At 39.6% G+C, this 24,982-nt stretch overlaps 1 protein-coding gene and 2 long non-coding RNA genes across 22 annotated transcripts; 1 reads left to right on the top strand and 2 right to left on the bottom strand.

Annotated features, from left to right (window-relative positions):
• Positions 1-5,525: 5,525 nt before the first annotated feature.
• On the bottom strand, positions 5,526-6,254 carry LOC136252965 (uncharacterized). 2 transcript variants are annotated; one of them, XR_010699880.1, is made up of 2 exons: positions 5,949-6,254; positions 5,526-5,819 (listed from the first exon to the last, which is right to left on the bottom strand). It is a non-coding gene; the product is annotated as an uncharacterized lncRNA (long non-coding RNA). The 2 variants fall into 2 exon arrangements; XR_010699881.1 differs by having other exon boundaries at positions 5,526-5,900.
• A 1,236-nt stretch (positions 6,255-7,490) lies between these two features.
• On the top strand, positions 7,491-11,578 carry LOC136252686 (uncharacterized). Its single transcript, XR_010699766.1, has 2 exons — positions 7,491-7,589; positions 11,187-11,578. It is a non-coding gene; the product is annotated as an uncharacterized lncRNA (long non-coding RNA).
• On the bottom strand, positions 10,850-23,006 carry LOC136252685 (uncharacterized). 19 transcript variants are annotated; one of them, XR_010699752.1, is made up of 15 exons: positions 22,824-23,006; positions 21,622-21,692; positions 20,450-20,521; positions 18,012-18,073; positions 17,886-17,952; positions 15,503-17,825; positions 15,390-15,449; positions 14,956-15,332; positions 14,751-14,912; positions 14,591-14,697; positions 13,464-14,532; positions 13,332-13,399; positions 12,132-12,310; positions 11,502-11,587; positions 10,850-11,448 (listed from the first exon to the last, which is right to left on the bottom strand). XR_010699752.1 is itself a non-coding variant. In XM_066045253.1 (12 exons), exons 4-12 carry the CDS (start codon positions 16,468-16,470, stop codon positions 11,581-11,583), a joined length of 2,997 nt encoding a protein of 998 aa, XP_065901325.1. In that variant the 5' UTR covers positions 16,471-17,825; positions 17,886-17,952; positions 18,012-18,073; positions 22,824-23,005; the 3' UTR covers positions 10,850-11,580. The 19 variants fall into 19 exon arrangements, 2 of the variants coding, with proteins under 2 accessions (XP_065901325.1, XP_065901327.1); XR_010699759.1 differs by lacking the exon at positions 18,012-18,073 and adding an exon at positions 18,970-19,133 and having other exon boundaries at positions 17,886-17,993; XR_010699750.1 differs by lacking the exons at positions 20,450-20,521; positions 21,622-21,692 and having other exon boundaries at positions 15,503-17,607; positions 17,650-17,825.
• Between the last annotated feature and the right edge of the window lie 1,976 nt (positions 23,007-24,982).

Raw genomic sequence — 24,982 nt, forward strand, 5'->3', positions numbered from 1 at the left:
ACAATTTTGTTCATTTTCTGGTTTGCCAAAGATAGGGTTTCATTAAAAGACTTTAGACCTGCCAAGGGTGCTTCTCAATATGAACGTACAAGTGACCAGGTCTGACATCACTCTTACCCAGCATAGCCTTGTCAGTTGGTGCCACTTGTCAATAATAACTTCTCTTGTGAACAATGTAGCTGGTAGCTTAGCCAGTTTAAGAGTTTTACCTGGCACAGTATTGGAGCAAGGTTTCAAGAAGATTCAGGGAGTTATATATGAGCCATTAAACTTGGATATCTGGCATGGAAAGGCTATAATATTATTAAGACTGGTGTATTTTGTCAACTATTGTCATTACATATATTCATTCAGCCAGGCAAGTCCATGCTATTTTCTACACACATCACTTAGTTCCCCTTAGGCAAGTTACTGATGAACAAAGAGAGTTAACTTAACTTGGACCATGATCAGCAGGTGAAGTGTTCTATTCCAGGGTGTTCAGATGACAAGGTAGCAGTGCACTTGTGAACTAAGGAAGAAATTAATTCACCACATGTTCCCTACCTTTGTAACCTTTTTTCCAAACTCTGCACGCTTGACTTGAGACATTGGCCAGAAAATAGTAACCACAGCTACACATCTAAAGATGTTATGCCTTCGATTCTGTCCACATCAATTTCCAAAATCCATCAACAGGACGTACTTGATGCTACATGACATTTCTATACCCTAGAAGTGGACAAAAGTGGTTCACTCATATAATTTCAGTCAGCAGTGATGTCCCACAGTTCATTATGAATGGTTGGGAAACCTCCATGAGGCTGACCACCTTCTACTAAGAATTGTTTGCCACACTGCACGTACACAGCTTGAAGTAAGGTAGTCACCATCAATCAAGCCATCAATATCCAAACAAAATTTAATAAAACCATCACTATTTCTATCCCTGATATTAATCAGTTGACCTCAATGATGACACATATCTGAGTTCTTTCATGCCAGATGTTGGCAAATCGACACTAATAACTATAATCTCTACACATGCGACAGATTTTGGCCACAACATGTCATGCACTTTCACAAAGCATCTTTCAAAACGTGGTCACAGAAATGTTTGGGATGAGTAGTGGCACACTGGAACAAACTCTGGAGTGAAGGCATCAAGCCCCAATCATATACCAAATCTTGAACTAAACAAAGAAACAACAAAATTAATTGTGTCCCTTGGACATGATCTGGCCTGCGAACCCCATTTACTTTACAGCCAATCATACTCTTGTTGACTGCCAGCTACAAAAGTCTGGATCAGTTCTCTTATGGTTATCCAATAGTGTATGCATCAAGACGCTCACAGTCACAGTTTCAAAGCCAAGATTCAGGCATTATATATGAACATTGCCAGTTACAGACATTGCATGTTTATTTCAAATGCTATCTTGCTTCTTGCAGCAACTGTGAGAAGGATACTGCAAATCTTAATAAGATCAAACTTCCCAGTAACAAAGCAGATGGTCTCAGTGATGGCAAAGAACCCTCAGTTTGTGATGGTATATTGTATTAGTGATATTCAAAGGAGAGAAAAGTTGTATTGTTCTGAGAAATAGTCATACAGTTAAAAAGTCTATAGCACATGAAATATCAACCAGGGATGGCCCAGGTCATACATGCAGGGGCGTATCTAGTGTGGTTTCCATATTTGGGAGTGAGTTATATATAAGTGCAGTGGTCTGGGGGCACAGTCCCCAACCGCTGACAGATTGAACAATACAATGCTTCGAGATTCATGATATAGCTATTTTCAATACATCTTTCGTTCCCTTTAAGTCATAAATGTCAATAATTATTATGGTTCGTGGCTAGTCAGATATTGTAGTGTCCCAAATCCAAATTCTGCAATTTAAATAAAGTTACAATTTCAGAAAGGTGTTTCCAAAACCCAGGATCCCCCAAATATGCCTCTGTGCATGTGCTGGTGCAGATCCATTAACACATCTTGCTGCGTGCATGGTTGGTCATGTTCGTTAGGGCCACCAGGAAGCAATTGCAAATCATCCTTCAGATGGCTCAGAATTCACAGTTCACAAGAATGAGTTTTAAACAATACAGCTTTTTTTGAATATATATTGATTTTATAGACATGCTGGGTTCACCCTGCACAAAGTATAAAAAGTTGGGCACAGTACAAAGACTCGCACATTCCAACTCAAGTTAAACTTCAGGATGTCACATGTGCACCTGATTGCCATCGATATATCACAACTTGAAACAGGCACCAAATACTGCTGCAAAGCGTAATGGAGCAGCCAACTGAAATGTGAGGAAAGTATGCCACTGACAGTGTAACACATTCTTTACTGGTTGTTTTTATTATATCTGTTGGGACAAGGTAAGAATTAATGAGGAAGTGTTCCTTGTGTTCTCCCTGTGTACACTGATGTTCTCCTGTAATGTGGCAGTACTGATAGTCAATCTTACAACATGGACACTGTCTCAGTCTCAACATGCATACGAATGGTCAGATATCATCATTGTAACATCTTCCCACACTCATTGGAACACTTCACATCCTCAAACTGACAACCATCACTATTTCCATGCAAGGTGATTGTTGATGTCATTCAGTTCACCCTGCCACTCACAACTTCTCTCCTTGTTAGTACCATCACACGAAAACTCCTAATCTTAGCAAAAATTACTTCATTTTTGTGCAAAATGGGCAATTTGTAACAACTCTTCTGGCACCATCTAAGGGTTAAATAATTAATTACTTAGCTGTACAGAACTTGACAAGCGAGTGTAAATGTACGTAAAATTGTGGTGCATGTGCAAATGATCTTAACTGTTAAAATTGATTAGATCTTTAAAGTTTAGTAATTTTATAGAGTTAATTATTCATGTAGTATCAGGGGCAGCTCCAGGGAGTTTCTGAGGTTCCCAGAAACTGGTCAAGTGTATTCAAGGGGTAATAAATTTGATTTGCAAAGGCACAAGACGTTCAGATCAAGATACTCTATAGAGCAGTCAATCACTCTAATAAAGCAGTCACAGTATTAGAGAAGCAGTGTAGCAAGCTATTAGCTATAAATAAGGATTTTTATGCATTTTATGTGGAGGGCAGTTATTCTCAGCAGGCAGTTACCTTTTTTTTGGTCTTCACCATTAGTCTAGCTATATGTTCCTGATCAGAAACCAGTAACCAAAAATCCTGGAGCCACCTATGAGTATCTGGTACGGCAATTTGTTCCGCAATTTAATTGCATATGGGTAAAAGCAATATTTAAAAGAGTTGACCCTTGTAAATCTATTTCTAGTAGGTAAAGTATTCCTGACGAGAGAGTTCCTTCAGCTTCCCTGTTTCAGTTTCAACAAGATTATTAACAATTTTATACATCATTTCCAGTGTCAGGTTGGGGTCTCTGCAAGGATGGTAACATGTTTTACAGAGGTCATCTGGTGGTGAGTCAACAAATTTGTACTGATATTCCCCAAAGTTATTGGACATGGCTATGGCCATAGTGACTGATTATGATTGAAACTCGGATTACGTAAAGCCGCTGGATGACACCAGATAAAATTAACTGTCCCCATGCTCTACAGAGATCAAAATAATGTGAGGACAACCAAAATGGCATAATACTTTGCAAAACATTAGGCAATTATAAAAGTTGGTTGGCAGGTCATGAGTTATTGTTTTGATATGATACAGAATAATGGACAGAAACTGCCAAAACATGTGATAATAGTGTAATTGCTTTTAATTCGTTATTGCATTCCATTTGAGTTCACCTTTGTAGCGACATCAGTTAAATGTAGTCTGAAAAGTAGCCAAACACTGTCATGTGTGAAATCAGCAAATGCGGTCAGAAATTGGCCAGTGGCCAACTGTTATTTTGGACTTTGTGCCATAACGAATCAAGGATTGTTCACGTCTTACTAAATACATTATTCTAGAGCGCAATTTCATCAGATCTAAATCTTAACATTAGCAGTTACCTCTTACTTGTACAATATAGAGCCTCAGTTATGTGAACCCTTGGGGACATTGCTGAATATTGTTGTTATGTTAGAGCAGTGAGCGTTCTATTAGAATAGCCAAACACACACACGACTTCAGAGTCATGGACACTTGAATACTTCGGTTAATAGAAGGTTTGCATACAGTAACTGTCATGATAAATGAGCTGCCACTGCTACATACATTCATGGAAATGCCATTATTTTTCAGTATAATTGTTTTTTTTTTGCATAATTAATTACAATGTCTAGTTGGCTGCATTGTGTTCACAGTACAGGGAGCTCAGGGTAAAGTAAGAGAACTCAGAGATCCACTCTAGAAACTACTGCTACTATACGCTATTTTAAAGTAGTGAAACTTGCATAGTTCAACCCATTGTTTTGAAAGCAATGGATGAACTAAACTAGAATTACATGTATTATAAAACTGTTAATTATAATTAATTAATCACTTTGTTAATTTGTTCATATATAGTCACCCAATTGTAGATTGTAGACTAGATTTTGTAAACACATGTCTTGTTTACTAACGTACTACTATGAAAAATATAATTGGCCTAGCCCTTGCCGGAGATGCACTGATATCATGATGTTTGTTAGCTGCCACTTTGACAAGCATAAGTGATTTTTATAAAAAGAAGGAATTACATACGTGGCTAAACAGGAGCGAGTTTACCATAAACTACTTACTAGTATACACATGTAGTGTTAGTAACTAGATAGTAAAAATCTGCCATATCTATATTATAAGACTGAAAAGCCGTCCGTCCGTCTGTCTGCATTCCATTTGATGTCAGGCATGTACTCTTGAACCGCTGCGCGTTTGGAAGCGTCTTTGGCGTCACGGAAGCGCTGATTATTGAGCTCAACAATGACGCTTTCGAAAAGTTCGTGCGAGCTATCGTTAGTCGTCTAGGGGCCGTTGAAGGCAGGTGTGTAGACTAAAATTCGCTTGAATTCTTTCTATAAACCGCATGCAAACCGCAAGTAAACACCTATCTCAGTCCATTTGTACAAGTCTTTATAAGACAAAAATATTGCTGTAACAATGTGGTGAAGTAGATAGGTTAAGGGTGCTCGCGGCTATTTGAAGCCATACAACATGCAATTTTTGTATTGTTGCTTATACTCACATAATGTATAAAATGAATCCATATGCTACTTACTTTGGAAGTGCTTTTCTTTCTCTTCAACACAAACCAAACAGAATTCTTCTAGCCTATACCATTTTATAACTATGCGTAGTTCTTTATGAAGCGCTTAAATCGAAACTAGTTCTCCATTTTTCACAGTAGCGCACTGGAAACCACGTTGAACAAACTTCAACTTATAACTCACAACTCTATGTTTAGTATTAGTACACAGCGTACATAGAACTTAAGTTAGTACTAAAAGTGTGCTACACCATTCAAAACCTCATGTTCTCGGTGCCGTAACTCATGAAGCCATAACGCTACGGACAAAATCTAAACATAGACCTCTGGAGAATTTATCAGCCAATCTCCCTACAAAATGTGAAGCCTTCACGGCTATCACTCAAAAACTAGTTTTATTTTTAGTAAACATGTGCAAAGATTGCGTGCGCCCAACATTATTGATACAATAACCACACAAATTCCTATTGACCGCAATCACCAATTTTTCAAAATAACATGTCATAAACGCTGTTCTAAACACAAAAAGCTCTGTTATCTCTTCTTCACACACAGGAACAGCTTCTTGCTCCGCCTGGAGTCTCCAAGTCGCTCTTGGATAGGTTACGCTAGGCACGCCATCATCAGCAGCTTGTAACGCCTTGTGATTCCAGCTGGTAACATTGTCCCCTACATAAGCAGCTTACAATTACAATACTAACTACCAGCATACCCTGTCACTCGAGAAAACAAGGCACGAACGCATGTTGCCTACAAGTGAAAAGTGCGTTCACACTTGTTGCCTTAAATAACACTTACTTTCAGATTAATTCATGTTAGTGTAACTGTTGATCCATCAGACAATCATTTGCTAACACTTCAGTGACGATTTTGAAGCGAAAAAACATGCTATTCTTCCTCGTGTTCTCTGGCGCAAAACATGTCCGCTTAACACGGATACTACAAGTATGCGTAGTAATGCCAATTATGATGCAATAGCCGCATGTGGTTTCTGGGCTGGCACTTAAACGGCTTCAAATATCAGCGAGCACCCTTAATGGTTTAGGTGCCTGTCTTACGTGCGCGAGGTTGTGGGTTCGAGTCCAGCTGGTGTTAATTTTTTTTTTTCGTTTTGGGCACCTTTTCAGTGCACCTTTTTTCGCACTGTACTGCATGTGTTTTTGCCAACTGTACACACGTGATATTTCTAATTCAAATGATGTGCTGTGTAAGCATAGATAATAATGGGGTGTCTATTATCTATGGTGTAAGCATGCCCGAGCATGCCGCCTAAGCGAAAACGATCGTCTACTTTTTGTGCGTTTCAAGCAAGGAGACGCAAGCAGAACCAAAGATTGGATCCAGAGAAGAGACGGGAAGAAGCAGAACGACAAATACTGCGCCGCCAGGAGGCTTCAACTGGAGCTACCACCTCATCCAGTGCTAGGTGTGAACTGGACTCACAACAGAGACGACGACAACGTGACGCAGAAGCCCATCGTGTGGCCCGCCAGGACGAAGAAAGAAGATCACAGGAACGGATCCACGATGCAGCTGCCCGTCGACTTGCGCGTGCGGACCCGGCCACCAAAGAAGAACAGCAGCGCGAGGGGTCACCAACTGCTTCGAAATCTCGTACACCTTCAGTAAAATCCTACCTGAAATACGAAATCTTATGTTGTTATCGTGATTCTGATTCTATACTCGTTCTGGTACCGTAGCTTACACTCAACTGCTCCTGCACAAAAGTAAGAATGAAATCCAATGTTCCGTTCCGCTTCGGATTTGTATAATCTATAATCAAGTTGTGGAAGCCGCACAAAACCAGGAGCTGTGGGAAAAAAGCCGCACAAACCTGGAGAGAATGAGATCCGATGTTCCGCTCCGTTTCGGATTTATTTTAGGCTTTTGTAAAAGGGAGCGAAAACTCCGCACCTGCGAATAATTAGGTATTATGGTCACCCGTGTTTCTCCGCGTACCAAAGTCAGGTATAGACGATATGCACACTCTATTACTCGAACGAAAAATGATCAATTAAGCGTAGACGGCGCAAAACTCGACGGTACCTTAAAAGCGGAAGTCCCATACAAAAGTATGGGAAGCAAATGCGGCTCGAGCAATAACTCACCACTCGAGCTAAGGACAGGCCGTCTTGCTTGCCATACACTTCTTTGGCACGGAAAGAAGTGTATGGCAAGCGAGATGGCCTGTCCTTAGCTCGAGTGGTGAGTTATTGCTCGAGCCGCATTTGCTTCCCATACTTTTGTATGGGACTTCCGCTTTTAAGGTACCGTCGAGTTTTGCGCCGTCTACGCTTAATTGATCATTTTTCGTTCGAGTAATAGAGTGTGCATATCGTCTATTAACCCTTCCTTGTGACCTTAGTGGTGACCTCAGGTGGTTGTTGGACTATTAGTGCTATTGAACAGGTGGCGATTTTCGCTGTTTCACTATGGAAGGTATGTAGTTTCACTCGTGTATGTGCACCTCAGTAGTGATCACGAAGGACTGTAGGCCTATTCCTCAGCCAGTGTGTCACGAGTGAATAGGGCTAACTTTAAAGATGTAGTGGTCTTTTTTATTTATTTTTATTTAATCATTACTGAACAGACAGCACAATTGATGTACTCAAGAAAAGAAATTAATTAGTGCAATCACAGGATGTAGTTACAATGATGTTGTTTAGTTCGACACAGTGCTGTATAAAGTTCCGCTGAAAAAGAGTTAATGTTGTTTATTAGATGGTAGATTGTTCCAATCCTTTAATAAAAACTTTTTGGTGCAAATAAGTGGATGAGTTTGGTGTAATGAATCGTCTTGGGTGATATAGTCTGGTAGATCTTTCCATTGGGAAGGGATTGACGGTGGGCACTCTTGATGTACAGTTTTGAAAAATATTTGTAATCTAGGTAGTTTTTATTGTGATTGAATTCTTAGCCTCGTGTAGCATGCATTGTGAGCTTTTCACTTCATGGTTTGTATAGGGTTAATTAATTAACTTACAGTATTGACTTTTTTATTATAATCAGTCAATTATGCACCTATCAATGTCATGCCCTAGGGTGGGGTAGTACAGGAGATTTGATAAAGTCTAGTGTTATATTCCCCAGTATTGGGGCTGAGAAGCTTGTCTAAGCCCCACTATGTCCCCACCTTGAAAAAGTGGTTTCTATAGGCGGGTTGCAACCTAAGGCATGGTCTGGTAAGAAGTTGCTATGGCTTCAGATTTCCGGGGAAAAGTGATGACAAAAGTATTGAGCATTCTATAATTTGAAAACCTTCCCTAAGTGTAGGTTAGAGACCTAGCACAAGGATCTTTGTGGATTTTTAAACCAAGCAAAGCGAGGTGTTTAAAATCCACAAAGATCCAAGGGTCTCTAAAAATGTATGCATTTTATATGGGCATATAGGTGGAGTCATTGTGGGATTGGGTTATATGTTGTAGTGACAATGTTACACAATTTAAAATAATCACGGAGAGACTGAATGTGCTTTTGCCGAAGTTTTGAAAAAATCGAAGCTCACACCGCTTCCTTTCACGTTAGACTCGGATCTTGCACAGCTGGGAAACGGCAGTGATCGAAAACGTCAAGCCGGGTTAGCGGTAGCCAGTACCTATGGCATCACAGCAGTGTAAAGAACACATGTGTCGAAGTGGCGGCTTGTGTGAATTTATACAATGGGAATGAGTTGTCAGGATGATGCAGGTGGTGATGAGAAACAATGACTCAAAGTGAAAAAAGTATGGCCATCCACACCTGTGGAGCATTTTATTTGTAAACTCCACCTGTTTAGCTTGTACTTGGGGTACAAATTGTAGATGCATAAACAGTATACCGTAGATTCCCTAAAATTTCGGCATCTCTAAATATTCGGCACTCCCCGTGCTTTGAACGCAATGTGCTCTAAATTTCGGCAAGCGGAAAGAAAGTTTCTATTACAAGCGTGCTAATTTTTTGGCACTTGGAGTACTAATTGACGAAGGTTTCTTTAGTACTAAGGATTTCCAGTGATCTCACATATTATGCTACCTCAATGCTGGATGAACTGCCTAAGCACAAAGTGTAAAATTGTTCACGGAACGAACGTGCCCAACGATATCATCGTGTAACATCACGGCTACCACAAAACGATCTTCGTTTCTGTTCACAGAATAACATCTCTCCTAGAGCCCACAAACATGATACATCCTCAGATATAACACTCTGTTTAGTCATGGAACACTTCATGCACCAACTGGGAGCTAGCGAGATTTAATTAATTATTACGAGATAGTTAGTTTAATAATATTGATTGTGGTTTCTATTATTATTAGTGTCGAGTGACTGTATACAAAAGCGATGCAGTAATGACATTGATCTCTCCTGGATAATGTAGGCAATCACGGTATATAGTGCTGCAGCCAGTATCGTCAGTTCCGCCACAAGGCGTTCCTGTTGGTCCCTGTAGAAATAAATCCAGAAAGTAACCAGTTAGCAGATCGCAAATAACATAGCCATGAAGCGTGTAGACTGTATTAGGGATAGATCCTTAAAAATTCGACAATAGCACCGGGCTGGTACATTTTTTTCCTAATTGTTTGGCCAGAATTAATTTATTTCTGCCAAATTTTTAGGGAATCTACGGTACTTACACTAGTCACTAGTTGCAAATGCCTCTAACCACCTTAGAGTGACAGTCATAACTTGGTGTCCAATCTGCGGAGTGTGTGGTTTATAAGTACACAACTACAACACAGCATTTGTGTGCTAGATATGCATGTACAATAAGAGAACAGCTAGCTAGACATTTTTACAACTAACTTCAAAGTTGCAAGCACATGTGTTTTTGTGGAGTACTATTCCCACTACTGGGGTTTAATAACCTGTACACACCTAAGTAGTGCAAGGGTAGCCCAGTCAACTGGGTTTTTTGTATTGTGTAGTGTGTGTGTGTGTATACGTATATGTGCACGTGCATGGGTGACTGTGGTTGTGTGCATGCATATAATTGTGGGTGGGTGGTGTTGCATTTTTTTGAAGAATGGTATGGTATTAGGAAAAATACCTCCGTATCGCACTTAGAAACATGGGTGGGCTATGATTTATACTTTCACCCACATTGTGCTTGTAGTAACAGTTTTAGAACAAATGAGTACCACCAAGTAAAGTTTGAAGTATCCCAAAAAGTTAATAATTGTGTGTGTCTTAAAACTTTGTCCACTTTACTGCAATGTAATAAGTTAACGAGCTCCGATCCAGGGATTGCCATATAGATCAACGGTTTCAAGTTTATTATCTTGATATCATTATTATATGTACCACTTTTAGCTGTTTAGCATGGCATTAAAAGGTGCCACTTGAGGTTTCACTTGCATATCAAATCATGGAATTTGGTTTACTCATGGCTTTGATGTCCAACTAGTTCAAAGATACAGTACACTTTGACTTGTTATAATTATATGAGACAGCATTACATCGTGGAATTATGTATTACAGTTTCGAGTGTATTTATAACTAGTTGATGGTCTGCTTAATGCTATCAAACTGTATGATATAATGTATATATGAAACGTGAGCAGATGTTACAATGTCTGAGATACCAAGCTACAGTTTGTGTATATGTGTTTACAGTTCAATAATGTTTTCTTTGTTTTCTGTCCCTGATAATGCTGGATAATCTTTTATGTATTGGTCATATGATGAGTCCGATACTGATTTGAATAACTGACTTATTGGTATTACACGATCAAAGTGGTTCCCATTGGTATGGCACAGTTCAATGTGGTAATTGCTTGGGGATGGCAATGGCAAATTGGAATGTAGGGGATTATACTTCACTGTGTTCTTTGGCTGGTACTGGAGCCATTTCCAAGATGAAGCCAATCCAACCATACTGTACATGTAAATTGGTAGGTGTAGAAAATAAGAGAAAGCATAAATCTCTACTTGTGTAGCAAAGGTGCCTACTCTGCTTACTGTTTTACAGTGTTGAATAATATTTTCTGAGCTGTCTGATAAAAATTGTTTGAAAGTGTCCGAATTGTTTGATATAAACTCCATTATAATCCCCCGTAGGTTTGTATGGTGTTTCTCATCCCCAAAAAGCTCCTTTGAGAATGATCTGAAAAGACAATTACCATCACCAATGATCCTATCTAGAGACCTATTCTGCTCAGATAGTAACAGCTGGATGGAGAAAGTTGATGGACTAGGTGGCGTAACTGAAATTTCCCTACACTGGTCTTCTGTGATGTCTAGTCTCAAAGTACTTGCCAACATAAGACGGTAACTGAAAATACTGCTAGCAGATAGTGACAGCTTGACAGGATTTATTTCCCTACAGTTACTTTATGTAATCAGTATGTTATTATTCTGACATTTATAACTTGCCTGTTTGATGTACACAGTATTTGACTTGTAATTGTGTGTAATGACTTGATTGATGCTTCGACGTGTTGTTCCACTGAGTTCAGTGTCTATACAAAGATACGCCCATAGCATTGTAAGTCTATAGCTATGTCTTAGTCTCAATAGTTTGGAAACATGATTCATGTTTATGTATAGCTGTACACATAGAATTCACTGTAAGATTTAGGGGTAAAGTTACATTGGCGAATGAGTATGTCAAGTGATAGGTAGACTCATACTGCTACGAATAAACTCATTATAGCTAACTAGTGAACAAATTTTGCAGATTTTTGTCTTAACCTTAACTTTAGTCCCACATCATTTAAGAGGCACATAACAATAATTTAGCACATTATATGCACTCCAATTGGAATACGTACATATTAATGTGTAACATGGCTACGCTTATAATGTTTGCATGGCTACATTTACATTTATGCTGATATGCGTGATATATTGACAACATGAAGTACTGGCATGTACTTGGATGAAATATGTATGTATGCACGTAATTTGCCTGTTATGGACAAGTTGGTCAAGAGACTCAAGACTAAAAGTTTGTATACGAATCCGATTATATCTAGCTCAAACAGTTGCATAATACATACATACCTTTCTGCTTTCTGAAAGTTTGTTTTCCCTAATGTGAATTTTCCTACACTTTCTATGAACACAACGTTGTTTAAGTCTCTCCTTTCCACCAAATTTCTTTTTATCAAGGCAATAACGACACTTTCCACAGTCTGCCTTTGTACATGCCTCACACTGACCACATCCTTGTCGTTTTTTTCCTGCAATAAGTATGTACATTTATATGTAAAATCAGCTAAAGCATATGCAACCATTGTAAATACTTTGTGTGATATATTTACATTTAATAGTTTTACCATGGCCACAAGGGTATATATATGCCCGAGGGCGTGGGCATATATATCAGGAGTGGCCATGGTAAAAGTAATATACCACTTTGGTATGTTCACCTAATATTATGTGAAGAAACAAAACTACATTCACCACTACAAAGCTATGTAGATATTTATTGTGGGTTTGAATTTTGGGCTGTGCTATTCAAAAAAGAAATGATTGTGGATATTTCTGGTTTTAGTGGTACCATTTCTAGCCAAGTAATCCAGTTAAGGAAATAGTCTAAGGTACTAGAGTAAGTGCTGAAGAGTAGAGGTTACGTATGGTTGAAATGTGCTGTTTTGAGAACCAACCCCTAAACTGCACAAAGAATTATTTAGTGGTGTGTAGTAGTTAAACTATGTGATGATGACTCATTTGATTATTTTTCCGTGAAGAGAATGCTATAAGCCTATATGCTAAATAAACTCAAGCCCACAATGCAAAACTTTAAGAAACCCAATAAATATAGAGAATCGAAGGGAACTGATGCTTTTTAGTTGCCTCAGCATAAAAGGCATTGTGGTCAGGGCTATAATATGATATCGTCCTAACCACAGGTAAGGTTAGGGCGATATCGCCCTGTGGTCAGGACAATATGTGAGTGATTTCGTTTGATCTGAGGTGTCAAAGTGGTATAATGGATGTTAAACAGCTGATCAACAGCTGTGTATAGGAGACTTGCAGCAATATCACTTCTAGTATATAAAATGTAAACTCTGTAAAATATTGAAGTAAGCTTATGCAATCTCAGTCGTTTAGTTCAGATGACAACTTGATATGAAATATGTGCATGTAGCTATGTATATTATACCTTTCTTAGCATGTGAGAATTTATCATCCATCAATTGTAAGTAATGCCTATGTACAACATAACTTATACTGCTACATTACAAAGGCTATAGATACCTGTTCACTTGTGGTACTGGTTAACTGTGATTTATCACTTTGTGATATACCACCATGATCCATCATTTCTAGTTGTTAATTAAACAATTTATAGATAATAAGATAACTCAGTGACTGAGATATGAACTGTACCTGTAACTGCAGAATGTTTCTTGCCTTTTGGACGGCCAACTGAAGCATGTGCAGCTGCTTGGAGTGGATCATCTCTTTGCACTGGTCTGGATCTTTTCGGTAGTACTGGGCACTCTCCTTTGGTTTTCCTCTTCATTTTGCTGTACTTCTTTGTCACCCGATTTGCTCTACAAATTTTTGTTGATCTCTTTCTGGAGTCCAACACCTCTTCTTTCATCAATTGCTTCATAGCAAATAGACCTACTTCTGTTTGTGATGTCGAGGCAGCTGAAACTAGTTCTAGGTGTATGCCATGTACTTTCTCTTTTAACGTCTCTAGAACCTCAATGTCATTAATCATAAACGCAGCTGCAGTACATTTTGCTAATTCATCTCTTAGCTGTTTCTGCAAACAGAGTAACTTTGAACCAGCTGTTTGATGAGGTGGAATGGGGGTTAAAGAATGCATTGTGGTTGATGAGTTATCATGATTGTGTGCATCATCTTGCTGATCAGCTAGTTGATAGTCATCCTGATTAATGTACATGTCAATTTCGTTGTCCAAAGTCATGTGAGGACACTGTATGCATGATGGAGGAAGGTCATTCCAAGTCCAGCAGAAATTTTGAAAAATACAGAACATGTGTTTACATGGTATTTGGCGCAACGTATAATAAGGGCATGTGCAGTTTCCACCCTTAATGTCAATTGAATACTCACCATTTTTTGAACATATTTGGTAAATGCCATTTACTTTGTCTACTTCAGTAATGGTGGAGATGTCGATAGCTTTGGCTTTTTCAATACTTGATAGGCAGGCACTTATGACTGGCTTGGGACGATTATGTAAAAATGAAGGAAGAAGCTCCCTTGGAAGTCGGTGATCTCTAGCTTGCCTGGCTGACAACTCTATGTACTCCTTTTCTTGCTCAGGAAAGACATGCTGTAGTAGGAGTTTTATCAAGGAAAAGACTGACTTATCATTACGTAAGATAAAATAGTGGTTTTTCAAAACATTGTTAAATGACTCTGTGTAGTTATTGGTGTTTACTTCTCCATGAAACTTTTGTCTGAAAACATGGCACCAAAGCTGTGAAATTTACATTATAGTTTGTTATGTACACTGTATATACAGTAAAAAAACTTACTGGCTTGCAACTCAGCCATTCATTCTGCAGATATGTCTGTAACTTTTCATTGTCTTTGTACCAGGAGGAAGTAGTGATCTTTACTAAGGCCTTTTCGTGATCTTCTTCTATACACAATCCTAATACAAATACTATTCTAAAACAAGACAAACGAACTTACCGGTTCTGGAATACATCAATTCTTTAAATGCTTTCTTTGCAGACTGCTTCACTTCAGGTGATACACCATGGTGGGAATTGTTTACCCATCGTTCAAAAGCTTGAAGGGTGTGGAAATCACACACAAGCCTGACACAATTTGGATGTATATCCTTAACAGCTCCTAAAATAAAAGGTAAGAACAATTCTGTTCACGGGTGATATACCTAGTTCCTGTGTACTCTTGTCAGTCATAAAGAACTGCGGACACCATGATGGATTCCATTCTGCCAGTTTCATTAAGCCTTCTCTTATTAGATCTTCAGTTTCATACTGTGGGATGATGGTCCCTACTACTCTCCCTATCCCAAGAGATGTTTTTACAACAACAAAAAAGCAGGGAAACCCATATCGTAAGGTTTTGTATGTTGCATCCATACAGGTGATAGTATTACCATACTGCTGTAGCCATTTACTTTGCTGCCTTGTTTGGAGGACTAATAAAAATGGCTGTTCTTCATTAAAGCATATTTCTTCTTGATCAGCGTCTGGCACAAAAACTTTTGACACTGCCTCATCTGCCTCTTCCAGCAATTCAGAATGTCTATAATATCATACAGTACATAAAAAATAACACCATTCTATAATATTATCTATATACCTTTCAATGGGATTCTTACTGTTCATGTGGGACCCAGCTTTGCTTATATGGCTTTCAAGCCTATAAAATAAAATATTGTAGCTATATTGATCAGATTAAACTAATTCATATACTTTGCAGTGCCTTTGCTGTATTGCCGGAAGTAATGCTTTATACCTGCAGTGCTTTGTAGTAGCTCCATTACTGCGTCTTGATCAAAGAGTCCATTGCGTTGTTTTGTCATAACTTTTGTTACCATTACCCTGATGTCAGCCTTTGTGGGATAGTAAGCTCTGTTAAATTGTGATGGTGGTTCAATCAGCACTCCACTTTCAATGTGGGCTGGTATAAGATCTTTCTCAACCCAACTATTCAGAAGCATTCTTAAAGCTCTTTGATTTAAGAAGCACTCTAGTACCAAATCTGTGACCTTCTGCTCTATCTCAGTTAGAGGTTTCATTGTAAGCTGATCTTTGATGGATGATGGAGTGTGTGATGACAAGTGTGCGCATAACAATGGCACTTTGATTTCTAAAATTTCCATCCCCTTGCTGACTATAAGGTGTCTAATGTGAATGCATGCTGGACAGCCAAGACGACGAGAGCCAATTGAAGCACGTGATTTCTTCTCCACATCTAGACTTGGTGGATTGAATTTTCTCTTGCCTCCACGCAAGCAATTATATGTATGTACCCATGATGATGTATAGGAGAACTGGCCTTTGTTTACTCTAATAACACCTTTTTCTCTTGTTTTAATGTTGGCTTTAGAGCCATTTCGGGCAGTGTATTCACACTGTGTTTGAAGTGTAAACTGTTGAAGCCACTTTTCCCATTTTTCCTCATTATACGGCATTATGTAACCAGTTGCATTTGGTGTCTTCAATTTGTCTGGGTTTGAAGCATAACATTCCAGGTGGAGACCGGCTAAGTTTAAGCAACACTGAGGAAGTCCCAGTTCTTTGCAACGGTCAACTTTTTTTTTACAGGTGGCATTGCTTCCGTCATGTCGCAGCTGCTGGCGACATGTTGTGATGTTGTTCTGCTTGTCATCACAGCTATTGCACACATCAGCATCAGCTTCTTCATGCTGTTTCATCATTCGGCAATACTCAGTACTCCTCTTATTTCTGTAGCATGATATGCAGCGACCCAAGATTTCTACGTCAGCTGCATTTATAAGGCACACATAATATAATGTTGTAGCTTACAGTAAATATTTATTCACGTACACACTTCTGAAAGTACTGCATGGTGACATGCACACTATTATGCAATTTTGTTTGCATTGTTTTATATAGCTATGATCTGATCTAGGTAACTAATGTGATAGCTATAGCATGCCTCATTGGATCCATGCCTCAATAGCTTGTCATTTTTATATTAAGTCAAGCATAACTATTAATTTTTGTACAAAGTGCATGGAATTGAAGCTAGTTTCCTTCCCCTTAGAAAAACTTTCTAGCTAGCTTAAAGCTCTCTAGCTACACCTTCTACATCCACTTAATAGACTTCGGCATTGGCAATCATGAATACAATTAGCTTTGATCTAATAATTCAGAGAACAGCTCACCACGACACCATCAGTGATTCAGTATACGTCCTACGTCTAGCTACAGGGTAGCTTTCGAGGCATGGAATGCACTACTAAACCTACAACAGCTGACTATATGCCAGCTGCAGCACGATGATCGTGTGCACAAATATACGTCAGTACATGACACCTTTACAGCACTCCACTATCGCTTGATCTCCACTCTTGGACTCGAGCTCAGTAGCATTGTTGGCCATATCTCGCGATAGGTACAAACATGTGACAATTACCCGCAACTCAACTCTCTGCACTCGAATAACGCGCCAAATTCATTCTTTGTAATTTTACCGTAAATTTTAGTTTTATGTACAATAACAATACAAACTATTCGTAAAATAAATTACCATAAAAAGTTATAGTGAATAACAATGCACCCATCAAAGTTTTGTCAGTCTAACCCCATGCCAGCAAAGAGGGGGATTTGGTCAACTCTCAAGTCAAAGTAAATTGCTCTGGTGGAAAAAAGTAGTCTGGACGTCCACCTCTAGGGCTGGTGGTACGGACTACACTAATGGTACAAATGAATAGACAATTTGTTTGTAAGTGAACACATAGTAAACTGGCTGCTATTTCATAGTGACTACATAGTAAATGCATCACCCTATGATGTAACTTTAGTCTAAATCATGGATCATGAATTTTTATCTAATTAAGCCCCTCGTTTACCTAATTAAGCCCCTCGTTTACCTAATTAAGCCCCTCGTTTACCTAATTAAGCCCCTCGTTTACCTAGGTAGGACAAAACTTTGATAGATGAATAACTATTGTTGTTAGTTCATTCCAGTCTTCTTCACCTAGCCACTTCTTAGAAAGACAGCATTCAACTTCCTTGATGATTCAGCAAATTGTCTCTTATGTATTCGCTAGAAATAAGGAGAAAGAAGAGAACTGTAGTATTGCTGACATATGCACTAAACACATACCATCACTGTACAGTATATGGATGAAGCGTGAAAGTCATGTGTCCTTGTCATGATCATCTATAGGGACCTGCCATATTGCAATTTAAATGTTACATACAACGGAAACAACTGTGTTACAGCTTTTACCTTACATAATTCTTAGAGGTTTGCATGTGGTAGCATGACTTCAACATGGTATTCACTAACAGCTATAGTAAAAAGAGAAAGAGCATTTCACTATTTGTGGTGCAACTCACAATATTATGTCATTTCATTAGAAAGGCTGACACCTTGGGACATCCTTAATATAGTGAGGTGAAAGAATGTATCCATAGTGGTTAGCAAATGTCAGCATCAACCAGCACTCAAATAAAGTAGCTACCATTACCACTCACTCACCAACCACTACAGACCTCTGACTTACACAAATCAGTAAGTCAAGGACCCACATATTTTGTCATACATTTCTGGACTCAACCCTGTCTCTTGAAGCCACCACTATTTGCACATCACTGCAAATGGGACCATAGGCAAGTGTGTATACCATCACTGACAGAGGTATCCACCAAGTGCTATGTATTTTGGCACCATTTAGCCTTGTTGGTACCAGTTAGTTAGCCCTACATAACAACTGCATGAACAATAGGTATGGGGAAAACTATTTATACTAGCTTGCATTGAACCAGGTCAGCATCACTGACCCAGATAGTAATCCCAGTAAGGCGAGGATCTGAACCGGATTGATTAAAGTACACCATAAACACAAATGCAGTCACATGTACATGCACACATGGACACACCCACACACGGACACACACCCCACACACTCGAGTTGTAATGATATGGTATTTGGGTGTACAAGTTTAAGGAAAAAATTAAAAATTTTAATTTCGATTAGGGATCACAGAAAAAAAAGTAAGGAAACAAGGGAGGTCACCTACACCTGCAGATACACTAGTGAACATTTAATTCGTAATCCAGTCTATACCCCAAGACCAAGACTAAATTAGGGATTAAATGTTCACTAGTGTATCTGCAGGTGTAGGCAACCTCCCTCCCTTGTTTCCTTGCTTTTTTTCTATGATCCCTAATCCCTGACCCCAACACTGCTAAACAAGACAAGGACAGTTGGGAATTTGCTTCCCCAGCTAACACTAGGTACCCATTGATGTTAGAGCTGGGTGAGCTATTTCCCTGGTTGACACCAAGTCCCTGTTATATGGCTGTGTAGACTGGAGAAAGTGAGTAGAGTGGAAGACCAACTGGTTGCTACAAAGTTGTTAAATAACACGCACATTAATAGACCACTAAAAACCTGTAGTCAAACAAAGATCTACTTTTCAAGAACAGCAGAACAATTATGCAACAACTTCCCTGTAAGGGATTGCCAGGGAGACTCATATGGCACACCTTAAATAACAATTTAGAAGTTGGCACAAAGGTACCATGTGAACATGAAACACAGAAAATCTTAGCCACACACACATAATGAGAAGGTAGATAAAGTGGGAATAAACCGTAACAGAAACACAACAAACTGACCCTTGTGAAGTGAAAAGCCATAATGCACCAAAGAAATAGCTGAGAGCCAGTAAGAGGTACCTTTATTCTGGTAGCACTCAATAGCCCAACACAAATAGGAGGACAACGAGGCACAATACATTTGGAAAGGTCTATACAAATTAAGGATTCTTAGCAGAGGTACATGTAAGCTGTTTAAGCAGTTAATTTTGACAATGGATTACATGCAGTAACAAAGCTGACCTGATATGGTAGCATAGACCCCTTCCCCTTACAATTTTCACTCTAACTTCAACTATAAAGTGACAGTGTGGGGTTTTGATCAACAGTTGACAACAGGTGTTACTAGGATATCACTTGAACACGAGTGCTCATAAATAATAGTTTATGTGTATCTATATCTGCTGCTTGTTTACACATGTTACCGATCTGATGATGATATGCAAAAAAACAAGGCCAACATAGCCAAAGCCAATCGGAGTATTGGTACACCTCTACACCTGAGTGGTGCCACAAGGGCTCACAACACTACTGTAGCACTTACTATATGGGCTACTGGTTAAATGCCAGGACAGAAACCAAGTGACAGGCTGCACCAGAGAACTAATCATGTTAGCCAGGAACAAAACTTTTCCTACCTGCTAGTCAACATCAATTTTGTCATACACTTTCTCATTCTGTTTGCTGCTGGCATAATAGTTATGTACATTTCTAATGCCTCACACACAAACATACATACCACGTATGCATGCATGCACATACTATACACTGCAAATTTGTCATACCTACCCAGTTGACCGGGCCACCCATGCACTACTTAGGTGTGTACAAATTATTAACTTCCAGTAGTAGAACTAGTATCCCACAAAAAGGTATACCAACACATGCGTTGTTGAAAACTAGCCATCTACCCAGTGGCGTAGCCAAACCTGGCCTGGGAATTGCCCTGGAATCAGACTAATTTACCTCACCATCAGCCACCCAGAGCAATTATAGACATAGGCTGGATTAAAATTAGCTACTCCATTATTGTGATACAGTAGCTTAACTTACACAATACTAACCGTGTTATTTTCGCCGATGTTTTTCTTTCCATCTAGTTGATGGACAGAGATGGGGTATCCAAGGGATTTTCCCTATGAGTAACTCAATGAGTGATATCCACAATTACGTTTCTTGACGTAGCGTGCATTATCTGTGATGTCACAAAACAAAATGGCCGTTGTAGTGTGGGGACTTTGTACATGGAGGTATTGGACGAGATGGTGTTTCCCTATGATAGCATTTATAAATTCGAATAAGGGCGAAGGTGAGACTTATAGTATATAAGGCAATTCAAATAAGCCTATTTATGTGCGATTTTAAAATTTTTGGTTTGTTTTCCTTGTTGGAGTTCGTTTTGCACTGTCACAGTACGTGTACTACTTCTTACCTTTATTATCTCGTGGTTCCATGTGTAAAAGTATACAGACAACATTCATTTCGAATACTGTGAGCCGAAGTCTCTAAAGCCCCAACACTAACATGGCCATTTTGTCAATTATGACATCAAATTTTGTAATTGCAACGTCAAAAAACGTCATTGCGGATATCACTCATTGTGGAGAAATAATAGGAGGCAATAAATAGAAGTGAGATCATGTGATTACAAAAAACCACGCAGCATTGTGACATGGAGTGAAGAACAAGGATTGGTATTAATTCTTCCAGTATAGTGGGATCGACAGTTAAGTTAAACATTTGGATTAACTTGTGTAACTATCAGTGTGGTCAAAACTCAGATCAGAGGCAAGATATTTGAAGCAATAGTTGCGTAGATACTACTTAGTGATAGTTAAAACGGCACGGAATACTTGTTCAGTCAACAACTGTTTTCTTTTTTTTGTTCTAAGCTGACAACTCTAATGGCAGTGGCAGGGCATAGTCATCACGTGATACAACAATAAAAGTACCTCGTGCTTTAATTCAGGTTTCTTCCTAGTCTGATATGGTATTAAGACACATACAGAGATGTATGCATGGAGTAAGAAGGCCAATAGCTTGCTAGCATTCACTTAGAGTAAGGTTAAATAATAGTTAGACACCAAGACCAAGGGAACTAAGCAATTTAGTAAACCTGATGGCCTGAAGTTGTAGCGTCCCGAGTGCAGTGAGGGCGCTACTAAGGGCCTGAGGGGTTACTAAATCGCTTGGTCGCGGTGTCTAACTTATTTAGACTATGGTTTAAAGTACGTACCTTTATAACCAGAGCATGAGTGTGGGGTGAAAGAGCAATGCAGAACAGTGGAACGGTTTCTTCCTGAAGTTCTAACAGCATCCACAAAAATAATTATTCGACCGGTTACCACATGTAATGGCTAGAGCTACAGTAGATATGCCACTTAGTCTACTATTTGTTCAGAATTATTTGCAGAACACAGAGAAGAAGAGTATTACAGTATTATCAAGTACTCCAGTGTGCCTTTTGTGTTATAATTATCATGTACAAAATTGCTTGAGGGCGGGTTACTAAGAGAACATGTGTAGGTGACTAAGTGATTTAGTTAACCTATAAATGAGTCATACCATTCTAAAGTACACTAATCACCCTGCATACAGTAAAGTATATTATAGTGATGCATACACATTTTTAAAATGCTGTAATGATGTCCATATGAAGATGGGCATGTGTATGTGTGTTGCACGGTTGAATGGCTTGCCAACCCAGTGCCCTGGCATGGCAAAAAGTCCGGCTACACCACTGAATCTACCTACGTATATAGTTTTGCATCAGTTCATAGGTAATGGTAGCACATAAAATTGTGGGGCATATGCTTCGTGAAGTTGTCAAATCCAGGACTTACCTGATCCCTTAGTCTGCCTGTACTTGAGAGGTAGAGTGATATCATGATTCCGAAATATCCCTAGGGGGTGCCAAGGTGCCGTTTTAATAAATTGTACAACATTGAACTGCTCTTTTCTTAGCCAGATGGTGAGTTTACCTGAAATATTTAACAAGCAGGCAGGTAATGTGCCTAGTGCCCCTGGGGGTCCCCATAAGGGGATTTGACATCTACATCTTACCCCACCCCTGAGGCTGACAGCAGTAGTTTGCCGAACCAAAAATTATTATATTAGGTAAATAAATCCCCTCTTCGAGGTAGGGACATAGTGGGGTTTTGACAGGCTTATTAGCCTCAGCCCCATCCTACCAGGGGGTGGGGCATGACATTGATAGGAGTATAATTGGCTAAACAAAAGTCACTGTAAGTTAATTACCCTATACAACCCACAAGGTGACAAGCTCACAATCCGTACATCCATGAGGCTAAGACCACTACATCTTTAAAGTTAGCCCTATCTATGGCCCTATTCACTCGTGACACACTGGCTGAGGAATAGGCCTACAGTCTTTCGTGATCACTACTGAGGTGCACATACACGAGTGAAACTACATACCTTCCATAGTGAAACAGCGAAAATCGCCACCTGTTCAATAGCACTAATAGTCCAACAACCACCTGAGGTCACCACTAAGGTCACAAGGAAGGGTTAATACCTGACTTTGGTACGCGGAGAAACACGGGTGACCATAATACCTAATTATTCGCAGGTGCGGAGTTTTCGCTCCCTTTTACAAAAGCCTTTATTTTAAGCGAGTTGTGGAAGCCAAACCGGCAAAACCAGGAGTTGTGGGAAAGAAGCCAACAAACCAGGAGAGAATCCATGTAAAGTTCGATGTTCCGCTCTGTTTCGGATTTATATTAAGCGAGTTGTGGAAGCCAAACAAAACCAGGGAATCCATGCAAACTGCTCCTGCACAAAAGTAAGAATGGAATCCGATGTTTTGCTCCGCTTCGGATTTACTTAGCAAACTTAGCAACATAAACTTAGCAAAACTTCATAAACTTAGCAACACACAACTACAAAAGCAACTTAAGCATGCATGAGATGCTCCTGGTTTTGTGGGGGTTTCACACCAGATAGAGCTTTGACAGTTGCTCCTGGTTTTGAGGGGTTTCGCACGGGATTTCCCCTGAATGATTGGCCTTTTTCCTGGTTTATAGGGCTTCAGCTGTGAGTTGCTCCTGGTTTTGTAAGGTTTCATTTAATAGTTATGCCTAGGCTTTACTCCTGGTTTTATATGGCTTCGCAATTCCTCTCAATTTCATGAGGCTTTGCTCTTACATGCCTGCTGAACTTCTGTTTCTTTCTCCCACTATTTTTTTGGTGATTTCAGAACTTATCACTCTACACCAACCTGTAATTTAAAATCAGATTTTGCAGCTCTCGTTCGATTTTGCGAAATCTTTTGAAACCCGTGAAATCTTGAGAAATTTGTTCAAGATTTTGAAATCCGTACCCCTTTTTCGTGAGTTGGTGACCCCTCGCAGCAGCGTGAAACAGCTGCCCGTCGACTTGCGCGTGAAGACCCAGTAACAAGGAGGGAGGAGCAACAAGAAGATACAGCTTCCCATCAACAAGCTCGAGCTGATCCACTCTACAGAGCTCTGGAGCAGCAGGCTAACACAGCACGCAGACAACAGGCACGTGCAAGCACACACCCAAGCTTTAGGGGGCTTAACTATCAGCCACACAACTTCTTCAACACTACAGATGTAGGCACGCTTAGTGTAGAATGCACACACTGCGGCGCATTAAAATTTCCCCAGGAGACCGAATCCCTTTGTTGCTTGAAGGGTAATGTCCAGTTAGAGGCATTTCCACAGCCCCAGTCATTCTTGAGACACCTGTATGAAGGTACAAACACAGGAGGTAAACATTTTCTAGCTAGCATACGTAAGTATAATAGTGCATTTCAAATGACAAGCTTTGGCTGTAACGAGATAACTATGGCTGGCTTCAATCCTTCTTTTAGAGTACAGGGTCAAGTCTATCATCGTATAGGTAGTTTAGTTCCATCAACAGGTGAGTCTCCTAAATTTTCCCAAATTTATTTTATCGACAACCAGCAAACTGAAGTAGCTACAAGATGTGGGATAGTTGATGGGTTAAGGCTTGACATAGTTAGGGGTATTACTGAGCTTTTGCATGACGATAATCACTATGTTCAACTTATTAAGGTAGCTAAAGAAATATTTGAGCAGCATGATGAGCCAGCAAATATTAGGGTAGTGATTAATGAGAACAAACGGCCTGTAGGAGAGCATGCTAGGAGGTACAATAGCCCGATGTGTGATGAGGTAGGAGTGCTAATGCCTAATGATAATGTAAATAATAGGGACATAGTTTTGCACTATAGGGATGGGTCTTTGCAGCACATTTCTGAACTTCATAGGGGGTATGATCCTTTACAGTATCCTTTACTCTTTTCTTATGGCACATCAACCTGAAATTGGCTAATGGTAGGAAATTGACAGCCATGGTGTATTACCGCTACCACATCATGGTCAGGCAGCAAGTGCCTGTATTGCTTAAGGCTAAAAGGCTTTTCCAGCAATTCCTGGTTGACGCCTACTGTAAGATTGAAACTGAGCGCTTACAGTTTCTCTGGCGTGAGCAAAAGGCACTACGTGCTGATTGCTACCAGGATTTGCGGGATGCAATGGTAGATGGGGATGGTGACCCCAGGAATGTTGGTCGTAGGGTGATCCTAC

This window comes from Dysidea avara, chromosome 4 (genome assembly GCF_963678975.1).
Source record: "Dysidea avara chromosome 4, odDysAvar1.4, whole genome shotgun sequence".
In the NCBI taxonomy this organism is placed as follows: domain Eukaryota; kingdom Metazoa; phylum Porifera; class Demospongiae; order Dictyoceratida; family Dysideidae; genus Dysidea; species Dysidea avara.

Excerpts from the sequence above, each read along its gene's own strand:
- LOC136252685 (XM_066045253.1), bottom strand. The coding sequence starts at position 16,470 with ATGATGAAACAGCATGAAGAAGCTGATGCTGATGTGTGCAATAGCTGT. Across the intron at positions 14,913-14,955 it reads CAAGAGTACACAGGAACTAG|GAGCTGTTAAGGATATACAT; the intron begins GTATATCACCCG and ends CTTTTATTTTAG. Across the intron at positions 12,311-13,331 it reads CCAGTACCACAAGTGAACAG|GAAAAAAACGACAAGGATGT; the intron begins GTATCTATAGCC and ends TACTTATTGCAG.